General features: G+C 52.2%; 1 protein-coding gene across 4 annotated transcripts in view; it reads right to left on the bottom strand.

Moving 5' to 3' along the window:
• Positions 1-16124, bottom strand: part of Cacna2d2 (calcium voltage-gated channel auxiliary subunit alpha2delta 2) — a 133457-nt gene that overhangs the window by 53012 nt on the left and 64321 nt on the right. For all 4 annotated transcript variants that reach the window (XM_051140174.1, XM_051140175.1, XM_051140176.1 and 1 more), the window contains exon 3: positions 13994-14110. In XM_051140174.1, coding sequence (XP_050996131.1) covers positions 13994-14110 — 117 coding nt within the window. The remainder of the gene's footprint in view (positions 1-13993; positions 14111-16124) is intronic.

Raw genomic sequence — 16124 nt, 5'->3', positions numbered from 1 at the left:
AAGGCAGGAGCCCAGTGTGACTTCAAAGTTGGATTAAGATAGGAAAGAACCTCTCCAATATGAGCATGCGCCTGTTACAGGGGCTCCAAAGACATGACCAGGGCTGCAGTTTTGCCATTTTTACGATGAACAATATACTCTTGGATTTTCATAGGCCCTCCTTTGTATGAGAACCTCTGAAAGCGCGCTACCAAATACCAAATAAAGACAAACTGCTGGTAACAAGGCTCAGGCCTTCTTGGATCCTTCCTTGGGGGCTCTACATGTCTCTGTCAATCCTCCCCTCAGGTATGAAGTGTCTGCAATGTTAACCTGAGGTGCCTCTTTTGGCCTCTCACAGGACTCAACTTTTCTGTTCTGCAGTTTTCCAACATGACAACAGCCTTCTTTGGGAAGCAGGGATTTTTTTTTTTCCTTTTCAATCACAATGGTCTCATGGCCAGTAACCATTTCTTCTTACATAAACAAATGCATGGGTGGATGCAGGGCCTTGGCTGCTTAGACATGCGTGAGACATCGGACAGTGAACGTCTGCTTATTATAATATATTTTCATACTCTTATCCTTTCGAGTGGACCGGTCCTTCTGTCCAGAATGTCATCCCTCTCCATCTAATACCTGAGCCTCTTCAGCTTAGTCACCTTCATTTTGCACCCTTGTCACTCCCACCCCCAGTGCTGCAGACGGAACACAAGATCTTACACATGCTAGGCGTGCGCTGTTCCACTGTGCTACAGCCCCGGCCTTGGACCAGGTTTTCTCAAGTCACCTGGGACCTGGCTCCTTTCTGTCTTTCCTTAGGCCATGGTTGGGCCTCTTGACCCTCCTCTGAGAGCTTCCTGGCCAGAAATGTCATGAGCTACTAAAACAAATCTAGAACCTTCCCTGGAAGGCAGAGGAACAAGACAAGATGGGGTTAAAAGGATATATCCTAAGAGGAAAGGTGTCTAGGAAGGCAGAAGGAATGCTGGGTCTGATGGTGGGGTCTGGAGGCTGCTGGAAATGGAGACCATAGGCATGGGTTTTATCTATGTGTGTGTGTGGTACCCAAACCAAGGTCATCTAGAAACTTGTTGCCATGTTGCTGCAGCAGGAACCCTGAAGGGACAGAGCAGGGCCTCTCCTTGCCTCTCCCAGCCCTCTAGACTTTTTAAGCATGCTTCAGGAGTGAGTAAATGAGTGGAACCTGGCACAGTGGGACTTAGGGAAGACTAGAATACGCCACAGTGGGATAAAGAACACTGTCATCCTTGGTTTGGGGATTAATGGGGCCCCCACAGACGAGCCTGAAGATGGCAGTGCTGCAAGAGGCAAGGCCATACATATACTCTTGCTCCTACTGGCCAGAAGAGGGGCATACAGGCTCCTTTCTTAGGACTCTGCCATCCCTAGAGCCACAGAGTACCTGTAGAGGAAGCAGGTACTGCCTGGGGCTCAGCAAGGTACTCAACGGTCTTCAATAGTGACCTCGGCCTCCCTCAAGAGGCTGCCGGGATTCCGATGCCTGGCCTCAATCCAGAGTCTGAGGTGCAGGGCTCCAATTGCCCTCTGTCATCTCACTCCGCACTACCTCTTTCTCTACAATCCCTTCTGTGTGCCCCTCCCTATCTTTGTTTTGTTTTTTTTTCTTTTTTTGATGTTTGTGTTTGTAGAGGTGGGGTGAGGGTGAAGGTATGTCTGTCTTCCCCAATCCCTTCTTTGTCTTGTTTTATTTATTTATTTATTTATTTATTGTGACAAGATCTCTTCTTATTGAACTCCAAGCTCATCAACTGCCTAGACTCGACGGCCAGCAAACCCCAAAACTCGTCCCATCTCTATCTTCCTAACACTGGGATTAGAGGTGTGTGCAACCGTACTTAGCCTTTTACATGGGTGCCAGGGACCTGAACCTTGGTTCTCATGCTTGCACAGCAAGTATTTTACCAACTGAGCTGTCTCCCCAGCTCCTGTTCACTTATTTATTAATAAATAACACTGGGTAGTGGTGGCGCACACCTATAATCCCAGCACTCGGGAGGCAGAGGCAGGAGGATCTTTGTAAATTCAAGGCCAGCCTGGTCTACAAAGCGAGTCCAGGGCAGCCAAGGATACACAGAGAAACCCTGTCTCAAAAAAAAACTAAACAAGGGGGCCGGGCGTGGTGGCGCACACCTTTAATCCCAGCACTCGGGAGGCAGAGGCAGGCGGATCACTGTATGTTCAAGGCCAGCTTGGTCTACAAAGTGAGTTCAGGACAATCAAGGCTACACAAAGAAACTCTGTCATGAAAAACCAAACCAAAACAAAACAAAACAAAAACTCAAAACAAACAAACAAACAAACAAACAAAATTATGAATGAATGAATGAATGAATAGCTCAGGCTAGCCTCAAGTTTGCCATATAGCTGAGGATGACTCTGAACTTGTAATGTCCTGCTTCTACCTTTCAAGTTTCAGTATTGTAGGCATTTGCTGCCACGCTTGGTTTCTGCCTTTCCTACACGGCCTAGAACTTTTTTTTTTTTTTTAAACTCCATATCACTGTGGAGATATCTCCTTTAGCACTCATCTCAGGCTAGCTGGGGTGACTCAGGATCTATTAAGCAGGGGAAATTCAGGGTGTCTCAGGAGGGATGTGGAGGGCAGCCTCTAGAAGGTGTGTGTGTGTGTGTGTGTGTGTGTGTGTGTGTGTGTGTGTGTGTGTGAGAGAGAGAGAGAGAGAGAGAGAGAGAGAGAGAGAGATTTGGAAGAGGTCCCCTAGAGGCATGTGATCCTTTGATGATGCCTTTGTTCCTCCCATGGCTGGGGCCTGCCTGGCTTGAAACCTGAGTTTCTTCATCTAGGGGCTTAAATGGGGATGGCCTCTGCCTTGAGGGTGGAGACATAACCCATTGGGAACATCTCAGGGTAGCACATGGGCATCTCTGGTAAATTTGTGAGTTTGGGACCCACTCAAACTGTAGAGGAGAGGAGGGGTACTCGGAAAATGGGTAGCAGAGACCCAATTCTATTTCCTGAGCTTGGGAAAGAGCATCTCTCTCAAAATTCTCTAGAGATGGGGCCAAGGAACTGCTTAGGGTTCAGCAAGCATGACCATGGCTTGACCTGAGGAAGAACTTTTAAATAATTCTAACTGCAAAGCTGGGAGCTGGAGACATGGTGGCATTTCCCTCCACAGTCAGCACAGACTGGCAGGTCACTTGCCTGGGAGAAAGAGACAGAATAGCCCCCTCCAGCCCCATAATTAAAGATTCTGTTTTGGTTCCCTGATGTCAAGGATCTGAGTCTCCAGCATCCCTGGGGCCTTGATCTTGTGAGCTGAGATCTGACAACGTGCCCCTGGGCTCTGAGCTGGGAATTTGACATGGGATGCTTCAGTGACCTCGCTCATGACCTTGAGATGCGTGACAGCAACCCTGGGCTGTAAGTTGCTTGGTGGGTACTCCCTTAGCTTGCAACCCATGGACTTGCATATGACCCTGAGGCCATCACAGCTAACAGCACCCTCATGGAGAGGCAGGAGGCCCCTTTACTCAGGAAAGTCCTGGCCTGTTTAATGGGCACATGGTGTGTCCCTGAGTGACTATGCAGGATGTGGTAGTGGCACACACAAGGCCCCCAGGAGTTCCACATTCAACATGACAACCAGGCCCTTAGAAATTATTCCCCTGGCAGAGTTGGGAAGCCACAGAGGCAGGTAGCCTCCTTGGGGCTAGGGCCTGGGTCCCAGGATCCACCACTGAGGCCCAGACAGGCCTGACCTCCTCTCCTTGCCTTCCCCCGCCCCCCCCGCCCCATGCTGCCTTCTAAGAGGAAATTCACGGGGACGTAAACCTTGAAGGGAGAAAGGAGAATGTTTTTAATTAAAAGTTTAAGAGAATTCACATCCCGAGGGAATCACAGCAAGAAAAGGCGGGGAGACAAGGGGAGGGCGGGAGCAGAAAAGTAGGCCATGCCAGCTAAGGCTCCAAGCCCAGTTCTTCAAGTTGCCTTGTGTACTGCAGGGCATCCGTGGGCTTGGCTCCGTGCAGTTTGGCCTCAGTGCTCTATTGGAGGGAATGGGGATGTGCTCTGCTGGCTGGCCTGGTACAGTTCTGATTAAGAGCTTAAAGCTGGGCCCGACAGCACGCATTAATACTACCAACACTCAGGAGGCTAAGGTGGAAAGATGGCCAACTGGAGGCCAGCCTGGGCTTCAGAGTAAGACCCTGTTTTAAAACAGTATCAACCCCAAATCAGCCAACCAATTGGCTTAAACTGAGGACTGCTCCCTCTACCTAGACCCCCAGACATTTCTGATCCCAGGAAGATGAGGGTTGGTCTGGAGCTGTCAGGCTTGGCCATGTGGCCCAGGCTCATGCAACGTCCTGTATCTACATGTACCTTGTCCACGGTTGATGGCTCCACACAGCCCCTGCCTGAGGGCTTCTCCATCACCTCTGCCTACCCATGTCCAGCCTGCCTACTACACAGTCTTCTATTACATGCTGGGTCATGGCTGAGCAGCACCGCTGTGTGCTTTATTAGTCTGAGCCCTGTGGTCGGGCAACACCTGGGTGTGGACAAAGTGTGTGAATACTCTTGGGAAGGGACTCGGTGAGGTCTGTGCAGCTCCTTTCTCCTGGGATGGGAAGGGCTCTCGCATCTTTGGGCCCAACCCACCGACTTCCATCTACTTACCACATTGAGGCTGAGAAGATATATTAAGGTGTAGGGGTGTCACTGCTTGTGAGGGCTAACGCTGACCTATGAGATGTCCCTACACCCAGAAGTCTCTCTCTACCCCCCAACCCTTTCCACCCTTTCCTGGGAGAGGAAAAAGTGAAGGGAAAATATGACAGATGCAATAGTTTGCAAAATGAACTAATTACACGGTAGTTACACACAGGGAGATGAGATTAGCAGAGGAATATTTGATAAAAGGAAGCCTGGGTGTGCACACGAGTGGTAGGAAAAGGCAGTGTCACTGGGAGATTGTGGAACTTGGTACTCCCGCCTGAGACTCGGAGAATGGGGGCAGCGGTCCCTTGAATTAAATCATAGTCACAAATCTGGGTTGTCACTACTGCCCACAGACTGTGGCTTACCTCTTGGCTCCAACCCTCCTAAGTGGCTGGGACCCTGGAGTCAATCTAAGAACCGCCTAGATGCAGGACCATCCCCCCACACACCTGAGGTCCCCAACTCTGGGAGCCAGTAGAGCTGACAGCCCTACTGACCTGCAGGCAGGACTGTGTGTAACTGCAAAGTTATCCAAGACCCTGGGGATGGGAAAGAGTCTATGCTCTCATCACCCCTCGCATGGGAGCATCCTACTGTTACACCCCACAAGCTCCAGGCTTGCCTCTTGGTGAGGAGGCGGGTGAGCATCTAAAGAAGGCGGGTAGGAGAAAGGCAGCAAGTGCTGCCCACTTCCTGACAATCCCTTTGGGTTCTTGGGTGCTCAGCCTCACTCTGCAGCCCACTCTCATCCACTATCTCCTGCCTCCTACATGCCAGCACCAGGAAGCCCTCTGGCCTCCCACCTCCCTACGCCACCGCAGCCCCACTCTTGCTGCCCCACTTGACTCCGAGATTTCCCCACACTTCCACAAAAGGATGTAGGCCTTCAACCCCTCTCCTGACACCTATGATGGGCTCTCCCTTCCCTTGAGTACCCCAACTTCCTGTGTTGGAGACTAACTGCCCACTCACTTCAGAGCTCGGGCATCTAGCTCTGCTCCCCTCTTCCAGTGAAGCTGTTCTGGACTCAGCTGGGTCATCTACTCTCCTGAGGCCCTTTCCTCTGCTCTCAGAGGGGCAAATGGAACACCCCAAATTAACATGTAAGCCCCACCTGCCAAAGGATCAGGTAACCTGCTGGGATGATGGGTGTTGTAGTTTTTGGAACATAATGGGAAAGTTCGGTGGCTTATGGGTTTGTCTTTATAAACCCTGCAACACATATCTTGGGGCCACTGAACTAGGAAATTCCAGGAAGTGGTCCTGACCAAAGCCCATCTATCGGTCAGTGTTTAATACTTAATAAGGTTTGTTGTGATTTTGGCCCAGAATGGTGGAATCGGGTTCCCTCTGGTGAATCCCAGGATTAATATTTGGAGGCCCCACAAACTGCCTCCTTTTCTTTGGCCTTGGTCTCAGCGCCACTTTTCTGTGCTTCCAAGCAACTGGGACACCCTTCCAAAGAACCCCAAAGTGAAGTGAAGTGGGGGGAGACCCTCCATATCAGGCCCCAAGACGCAAGTTCAGACAAGCCCAGGGCCCTTCTTCCAGGCTTTTCTACATGCACAACCCACCCCACAGGCAAGAAAACCAAGCAGAGAAATGAACCATCGCAGAATGCCCTGATGCCGATGTGACAGTGTTGTGGTTGCGATCTCACCTCTTTGCCCAGGTACCTGGTCCTGCCCTGGAGGACTGTACACCCGGGAGTCACCCTCCAAGACACATTTCTGAAAAACCTCCATCTTCATCACTCTCTGGTCTTCTGTTCCCATCTGTTTCTGAGAACAAGCCTCAGTGCCCTCCCCAGGGCAGCGGCTCACTGTCACTGGCCTAGGCTTGTCCATCTTCAGTATAGACATCAATTTCCCTGATTCAGGGCCTCCCCGGGGTCCTGGAGTCTCTGTCCCTTGCTTTGTTGCCGTACTGCCTGCCTATTCATCTGGTCACTTGCCGAATGCTTAGGCCTCTTTTAGGCTGCTGGACCTGGTGACTTGGGGACACACAGGAGGAGGGGTGTCCTAAGGTTAGGGGAGGTCAGTGGGACCCTGCACAAAAGGCTGGGGAACCCTGTACATAGCCTCAAAGCCTTGAAGATTGCATATGTCTACAGGTCCCAAGTTGGGTCCAGGGGAGCTTGTCTTTCCTGGTTCCAGTTGTCTGCCTCATCATACTTGGCATTTCCTGTGGGCAAATGCATGGACTGTGGGTGGGTGAGGAGCTATCCATTAGCTTAACTGGCCCCGATCCTGCCAGGGAAGGGTTGGACCCCAGGTCCCTGGGCAGCTAGAGGATGCAGCCTCGTGTCATTGGCTATCTCCATAGCTGGACTCCAGCTGGTGTTGACACAGCAAACATGGGACGACTCCCATTCGCCCAGGAATAGAGTGGGCAAACCACAGGGAGGCGACAACAAAGGGCCAGCAACCGTGAGGAGCCTCCCAAACAGTAGTTCCAAGGCCTGTGCCAGAGTGAGGAAGCACTGTGTGTGGCATGGACACTGGGAGGGTTCCTTGTCAGGTCCCAGAAGAGGAAGGGGGCTGCCTGTGGGGGCTGACGGCCTACTTCTGGAGGCTGAACTTTTTGTCTTCCTTCTCATGTATTCTCCTCCTCCTCCCCTGGCTTAAATCCTCCTCACGGGCCCAGGAAGCCCTTAGTATCCCGTGACTTAATGAGCCACAGTCACCTGGCCTGTGTCTACCATCCCAAGGCCAGTGACACCAGCTTTCGCACCAGTACTTTCTCCCACAGGCACGCACTGTCACCGGGGAGGCGCTGCCTATTGCACAGCTTAGCCTTAGAAAGCGGGGTGAGAGACTGCTCCCAGAGCGTGCTTACGGGCATTAATCACTCCAGATATCAGGCAGTGAGGCCCTGTCCTGGTTTCACCTGTACCACATCACTTGTTCCCTATAGTGGAAACTGAGGCACAGGCTGTACCTTCTGCTCATGCTCCTTACTAGGCCAGTGCTGGGCTAGACGTTGCTGAGAGATTCCTTCTTCTTGCCTTTGACAAGTCCTCCTGTCTTCTAAGGCTCAGTTTAAACTACCACCTCCTCCAGGCAGCCGTCTTGGACTTCTCAGTCCCCTGGTGGTTGACACTGACTGACACTCGATAGTTTACTGCCTGTCTCCTTGGAATCTGGGTCCCAGAGGGCCAGGATCAGCCTAGCTGGCACACTGCTAACCCTCCCCAGGCCTCACACACAACGATTTCAGAACAAAGGGCCACATTCTATTAAAAATCAATTAAAACTTCTCACTTCTATGATCCTAAATTTGTCCCTGTGGCACCCGTAGGCCCTTTCCCCTGCCTTCTAGGACCTGCCCATTTGTCAGCTAGAACTCCCTACCCCCACTGGTTCCACAAGGAGAAGGGATTTCCCCTCTTCCCCCCTCCCCCCCACACGTTTAGGCCTTGTCTGGGGAATGGGATATAGTGCTCCTCCTTGGGCTCAGGAGTCACTTCCTCTATCTATCTGTCCCCAACCCCCCAGTCAGGCAGTGTTGCTTCCTGGCCCAGTACATACAAGCGTGAACTTCTTCCCGCTAACCTGCCCCCGGGAGAACTCACAGGGTGTGTGCGTTTCATCTCCTAGACCTTAGGGGTGTTGCACCTTAGTCCTCAGTTCATTCCTTTGATTAGCAGGTGCTGAGAAATGGCAGTGGCTCTTCTGGGCCCTTTTCTCTAGAGGTCTCAGGTAAGCAGCCTGCCTACCGCACGAGGGCCACTCGAGACTAGAGTGGACTACCTCCAAACGGGGGACCTGGCATTTCCGGAGGCCTGATAGGTCTGGATCAGCTGGGCAGGGAACGAAGAGACCCTGGAGGACCCTTGGCCATGCCCTAGCCATGCTATACCTGCATGGTCTCCCTAACAACCCAGGGACACTAGCTCTTGGCCCCACCATTACAGCACGGAGTCTTGAAGGATCTCTGGATCTCCTGGCCACCCAACTGGCTTGTAAGCAGTCGAGGAGGGTGCCACACTCATGTCCACCGGGAACTGGGAGCAGCGTGTCTCTCTCTTGCTCCTGCTGACTGACCCCAAGGACAAGGATGCTTGGGTGAGTGGAGAGCGGCCATCAGCTTCTACACACATCCAGGCCATCTCCTTTGAGGACCTTTCTCTGACTTCCATCCCTAAATGGTGGCTTAGGGGGAAACCTCACTGCTCGCTGGACACCTGCTATGGCCATTCCTGCCCCGCCCTTCTTCTTCCTTCAGGCCACACACATGAAAGATAGATGCCCATTCGCTAATCCAGTGCTTCCTTGTCCCCAGGGGCTCCCAGCTGGTTCCTCTGGGTGGCACCTTGCCAGGAAGCAGCACTGTTTGGGCGAGGGGAGAATAATCAGCTGTAAACGCCGCAATCAGGGAGAAAAGGCTGCTCGGGGCCCTTGGCGCCCACGCGTGCGCCTAATTGGCTCCACGTGTCTGCAGCTCCTTTCAAGAGCGGGAAAGTGGAAGGGTCAAGATCTCTTAATGTTTGTAATGGAAGGGAGGCAGAAGCCACTGCCAGCCCTACATAAACACCTTTTAATTGCTCAGGGAAGGGTGGGCGGAGGCAGCGGGTGCGACAGACTCCCTTGCCTGTCAGCCCGCCATTACTGTGCCTGTTTGAGCTTCCCGGAACTGGAGTCCGACCCTCAGAACATAAGCTCCGGCAAAACCGGAAACCACAGTCCAGTATCTGTTCCAACAATGATTACAAGGCTCCTACTGTAGGCCAGGCCTTGGCAGATGACTCTCGCGGCCTGGATTTCCCAAGACTAACCGATCTGTTGAACCCTCATCAACAAATGCACCACTGGACCTAGATGAACTGGCCTAGCTGCCTCAGTACCCAACCATTCCCTTTGCTGCCTCGTCCAGGCAGCCTTCCCTAATTGCCCCCTGTGGAAGAAAGGAATCTTTCTCTTGGGGAGGCTGCCCTATTCCATCTGCACATTTCTCAGGTCCCCTGATGCCCCACTTCCTGTGGGACTTCTAGTCACTAATGTCACATTTTTTTTTTTTTTTATGACCAGGAAACACTGGGCCGTACTTGGAGACACAACTGTTAGAGTAGCGTGCTACTGGCATCTAGTGGGTAGAGGGTAGGGATGCTACCAACACCCCCCCATCCCCCCACCCCCAGTGCTCGGAGCAGGCCCTGCAGCAGACTGATCCAGTTCAACATGCTTCTGATGCTGAGAGGCTCTGCTTCCGACAAAGCTTTGGAAAGGAAGCAGGAACTGAGAGGAAACTGGGAGGAACCGTCTCTTCCTGACACAGAGACCAACCTACTCCCGAGCCCCTGGCCTCTACCTCCTGCCCCTGTGAACACGCCGCTCAGAGCTCCATTCCTGAACAGACCCAGCCACGCTGCCAACGTGCGTCAGCTTAATTGGGTTAAGTGGCCATTAGCAGCAAAAGCAGGGCGAGTGCGTACGGAAAGGTTTTTAATTTTACTCTTTAAATGACGCTAATTCCCCACAGGCCACTGATGGTGGGGGTGCTGCCCACTGGAAGCCCCCCCCAGATCCAAGGCTAGGGCTGTACTTCCCCCTGTCCCTACCCGTGTGAGCCTTGTGGGGGACTTTGTGGAGGAGCACTCATTGTCCAAGAAAGAAAATGAGAGGACAGGGATTTGTCCAAGGTCACTAGGTCATCACAGATCAAGGTCTTGTCAGAGGAAGCCGATGCCTCATCTTCGTTACCTTTGGTCTTGGCTAATGCTACATGGTCATCATAGTGACACGTATGCAGGCACTGCCAGTTTCGATGGCCGGAGTGTCTAGGTTCTGGAGTCCCAGCCAGGCCTTACCACTGCCCCTGGCTTGTCTGAGTTGGAAGGCAAAAGGACTTCCTGAAGCATGCTGCCAGCTTCCACACAGATGTGCACAGTACCCTGCTTTGGCCTGAGTACCATGTCCTGTCCTGGGTGTCCTGGCCCTGATATTTGCATCCTCTGAGAATCAGTCCACTGAGCCCTGATGCCCTTAGCCTTGCCTGGGTAGGGGGCGGTGGTTGTCTCTCACTTCATGCAGGGCCTCTCAGCACATAGTCAAGGTGCCAGGGACAGACGGCAAGCAACATAGCATTCAAGGACACTCACTGTCCTTTATGAATGACACCCCCTGGATTTGTGAAACCAGAGGGTTTCTGAGATATGTCCTCTCGATGTTGACAGGTGGATTTGAACTTTTGAACTCAAGCAATCCTCTTGCCTTAGCCTCCCGAATAGCTGGCACCACAGGCACAGAGGAGGGAGTTGGGGCCTGAGATGGGATGGCCTTGGTATGTGGGACAGGCCTGTCCTTCCCTACTCCACCTTCAGTACCAGCACAAACATTATCACGTGATTGGCCATAAGGTGACGACATTGAGTGGGGGGGGGGGGGGGGGGGAGGGGGACACAACAATGAATAAAACAACCTTTCCTTGAAAGAGTCTGTGTGCCAAGTCCCCAATTGAGAGGATGGGGACATAACGCTTGTGCTTCAACTCTGCCCAAGTTCTGGTACCCAAGGAACTCAGTCACCTTCTTGTGCCCTCTGGGGCTCAAGGGCCTGGAAGGCTCTGGCTCAAAGGACCCATCTCCTTGGGTGGTTGACGTTTCAAGTCAGGGTTCTCTGTACATGTCCAAAGCAGAGAGACTAGCATGGTTCCTGGACCCAGGGGACGCTGCTTGCCAGGCCCTGATCTGGCCTGCTTCTATCTGACCCTTGACTTCAGGTCTAGAAGCATCGGACTGATGCCGATTGGACAATACAGTGAACTTGTGTCGTGTGTTGCTCAGTTCCCTCTTTGCAAGTCGCAAATTAAGATTCAAGACTGGATCAAGGGCTTTAAATTGGATTACTGGATGGGGTCCAGGGAGGGAGGGACAATGGAATAGGGATAAGGGTCAAGACCGCCCCCCCAAGCCCCTCCCCTCATTTGCACTCAGGCTGCATACAAATGTGAGAAAGAAAAAAAGGGCCAGAACTTGATTAAAAGGAAATTTAAAACATAATGAAGTTCAAAGCTGTCTTTGAACAATTAAAACCGAGGGGGTTGGCGGTCCTTCCATCCTCCGGGGATGTAGGGTGAGCCTGGAATCAGGCTGTAGCAGGAGGATGACAGTGGCCAGGGGAGGGCTGGGACGGCAAGGGTTGTAGTCTTAGTGTCCATCTCAGGAATGTGGGGAGCCACAGGCCGGGATCCGAGTCAGGGAGACCTGTGTTCAAAATCTGGCTCTCTTGCGTCCTGTCCTGATACATGACAACTCCAAGCCCCAGTGTCCCCTTCTCTAAGATGGGGTAGCAAAGACTTCCTTTTGGGGTTGCTATGAGAATGACTCACGGTAGACTGGCACGTGGTGAATGCCTTTCCCTGTCATTCTTCCATTCAAAATCATCTCGTATTAGGCGCCGGCTGTGTACCAGGGAATGGGCTGGTGCTGTTGACTCAGTGGAAAAAACGGCAGATATTTGTCCTGTCCCTCAGTATGTGGGGTTCAGGATGAGAACAGGACCAAGACTCCAGATCCCTGGCCACACCCCAGCCTCTTCCCTTATTAGGGTTGGCTGTCCCTGTAGTATTTGGTTAAGGGGGTAGGAAATGACTCTAATTTGAGCTGGCAAGCCAAGTATCATAGTATATGTTTGTAATCCCAGTTCAGGAGGCATAGGCAGGGAGATTGAAGTTTGGGGACAGCCTGGGCTACATACTGAAACCTTATCTAAAGTAAAAGTTTGAATAAGGCAGCCATATTTTGTAAATAGGGATGAGGTAGGAAAACTAGGAAGCAGGTGCTAACTTAGGGTCTGGAATGAGGGAAGGGCAAGGAGACAGGGAACAAGATGAAAGGGGACACATTCAGGAGAGGCAGTGGGATGGGTGGGATGTGTTGGTTGGGTAGGTGAGCATCGCTTGACACCAGTAGGGAGAGACCTTTGATCCCTACAGCTGAAAACTGGCTTTGCCCCTTTATGGCAGCCTGTCTTCCAACTGACTCCCCATATCTGGGACCAGGAGGTGCTGAAAGTCAGGTGAAACTAAGCTCTCTAGGCACAGGTCTGGATTTGCTGGGCTTATAACTGTTGAGGTCTTCAGAACTCTTTTCCCCTAGACTCAGAAGGCCAGCCCCTCTCTCTGCAAAGCACACAGATCACAGAAGGCAGAGGAACCCGTGAGGGACAGTAGGGTCTTTCTACTGGGAAAGGGGACTCATTCTCTATTGGGGTCTAGAAATGGAGGATCTAGGCTAGCTGTCTTGACTTGACCTTGGCCGTAGTTGTGGATAAATGTGCTAATTTTTTAAAAATTGCTTTATTGAGATTTAACTGAAATAGCAAACTCAGTCACATTAAACATGAATTTCAGTGGTTCTTATAGTTATGCAATGACCACAATAATCTAAATTTAGGATATTTTCATCACCACCCGAAGAAACCCTGTATTCACTAGCTCTATTTCCTTCCCACTGACCCTATGCAACCAATAAGCCAGTTTTTCATTTCTGTGAGTTTGCCTTTGCTAGATATCTCATAGAAATAGGATCACACACATGGTCTTTGTCACTGGCTTCTTTCACTTGGCATGATTCTTTGGAGTTTATCCATGTTGTAGGCTATCTTCTACATAGCCTGGGGGCAGTTACAATGGTGCAGCTGATCTCGGGGCAGAATGGATGCTTCTTGCCCACTGATGAATGACTCTGTAGCTCCGGAGGGCCCCTCCCCACCTGCTGCCCTTGGAGCCAGCAGGGGTCTGGTTGCTTTGTCAGGCTAGCCTGGCAGGTCTTACCACTTATGGGGACCCAGTGCCTGAGAGCTGCAACCTCTCTGAGTATAAATGGGGAGACTGAGGCCCTGTGCAGGCAGAGAAGTATTTTAATATTTGCACAGAGCAGGGACCCCAGCCATCCCCATCTGTGGCTGCCTCTGTGCCATATCCTCCCCACCAGATCCTGTAGCCCACTTAGGGGAAGACTCTACTGACAAGTCACTGTTCTGACCAGGTACTCACCACCATCCACAGACAAACCAGGGGACCGAGAGGAATGAGAAAACAGTAGGCCTTACAGAAGGGAAAGGCAGGCCTGCCTAGGTCTGCCAGGTCACCTCACGTGCAGCCAAACCCATTGACAACTGCCACGGCTGCCCACAAACCCCACAGGCACAGATCTGCTGTTGATTTTCCTGCTGAAATTCAGGGATCCAAGTGCTCTGTGACAACGAGGCTTGGAACGCTGCCTTCAGTCAAGGCCGCTCTGCCTAGCTTTCCCTTCATGTGCATGCTCCCAGCACACTGGCCTACCTTCAGGGCCTGCACCTTCCTGGCCAGCAGGCTCTCAATGTCCCCTGCCACCTTCTCCACCAATTTCTGTGGCTCATTCTCCTGCACTTCAAACAGGTTCCGATTGTCCTTGTAGATCTAGAAGGAAACAGAGGTTAAAAAGGTGAGGCCAGGATGGTCTGCCGCTCTCACCCCATGGTCTCACTCACTCAGTGCAAGCATAGCTCAGTTCAGCCCCAGTCAGCACAGAATCTGGGGCCTTCAGGATCTCAGGAGATGGGGAACGCAGGGCTGGGGCTCTGTAGCTTGCATCTGGGATAAGGGTCCAGTGTGGGCTAGTTGGTAGCCAGTGCTGGTGGCTGATGGGTCCAGGCTTGCCTTGTCTGGGCCTCAGGGATCCGGGGGTTGTGAGTTATATCCACTGTTAGTTCACAGTGGCTATGAGCAGCAGAGGGGCATGGGAGGCTGGATGGGGGCAGAAGGAGGGGTAGGTGGTGAGGGAGGTGGGGTGGAAAAGCATGTATTGCAAAGTGCATCCTAACATAAAGATGTTCTCTTACCCACACATGCACATGTCCATGAACAAAATCTCTCACATGTGTATACTCATAACCACTCCTCTGCAAAGCCCTGGGCAGCTGTGCTCCTTTTGTGGGTGCTGCCCTAGGCCATTTGAGGAAACTATCAAGAGTTCTAGGAGCCCTTGGGGTTCCTCTACCACTCAAGGCACAGAAATATTGAGGGGGACCAGGTAGGAAGAATTGATCTGCCCATTCCTCCTCCTTAGGAGGTGGAATCTGAGCACACATGCATGTGTTGGTGTAAATTGACAGTTAGAATGTGGCATGGCTCGACACTGCCGTCTGTGTGCATGTGCCAGCACGTGGGCTTTTAAGTGGGTGAGGTGAGGTCCTTTAGATACAGCCTGGCAGCTTGCATGTGAGTCTCAGAGGCAGATTTCTGCAGGCATCTTTGTTCATGCTTGGGGTGTCCGGTGTGTGCATGTACATGTATGCACGCACACCTGTGAGTGTCTCCAAGCCTCACCTGTGGCCTGTGTATCCATTCAAACAATTCCAGGAAGTCTGTACCCCAAGTTGGCTCTTTCACCACTAGAGGTCATAGGCCCAACTACCATGTCAGAGCCTTGCCACCAGGCTGTGCAGAAGTTGGGGGGGGGGCAGCGGGGCATGTGGAGACTGAAAGAACTGGCGGTGAGGGGCTTTAAGGAGGTGACAGAGGCACCTGATGAGAGACAGGCAGGAAACGATAAGGTCGGAGAATGACAGAAAGGGTCCAGAGATAAGTAGCCTGCCACCTGACAGGAGGGAGGGCTGGGGGGTTGCCAGAGCCTCAGGCCTGCTGTCTGCCCAGCACCTGGCAGTCCAAGGGTTAAAGCAGCACAGAGAGCAGACCCAGGCAATCTTTTCCTCCCCCCACTCCCCCCCACCGCCATCCCCCAACCCTCTCTGCTTCTCTTTTCTTTTTGTCCTTCTCTTTCTTAGAACAAAATAATTTGTGATGCAGTTGCTCCTTCCTACAGAGCTGTGGCAATTAGGGGGGTGAGTGGCAGGGCCTGGTTGTACAGCCAGAGAGGCCTGAGGCTCGGAGCGGACACCGGGGCAGGTTGTTCCATAGAACCCAAGCTCAGCCTCCAGGCCAAGGTCCTCATATGGCCCTCTGAGACGGAGGCAAAGGAAAGGAAGGATCAGAACCCGAGAGCTGCAGAGAAATGCAGGCAGCCTGCGTCCTACATTAGGCAAACCGAGAAGCTGACAGGAGAGCACACTTCTGCACATAGGACTGAGCGGCAAAGCCATGCCCTCTGTCTTCCCTGACCCATCCTTCTCAGGTTTGGAAGCTTAAAACACCTCCCTTCCCTGCTTTGGAGCACAGTCTGGCTGTGTAGGCAGCCATGGTTCGGGCTACACAGCTGAAGCAGCACCCAGCCTACTTGTGCCAGCAGGGGGCGCAGCTGCCTGGCTTCATCAGGGCCAAAGGACGAAGTTCCTATACATAAGATTCGCTTTTCAAGGTCATTCCCAGGCTCTGAGGCTGGACAGTGCTGGTTTCCCAGGCTTAGGATACACTTTAAAGCCTATGTGGCTACTGGGTTGGGGCCAGCAGAGGGAAGAGATCTGGTGTATGTGTG

The sequence above is a fragment of the Acomys russatus genome, chromosome 32, assembly GCF_903995435.1.
Source record: "Acomys russatus chromosome 32, mAcoRus1.1, whole genome shotgun sequence".
In the NCBI taxonomy this organism is placed as follows: Eukaryota; Metazoa; Chordata; class Mammalia; order Rodentia; family Muridae; genus Acomys; species Acomys russatus.
This window is presented reverse-complemented; position numbering and strand designations above follow the sequence as displayed.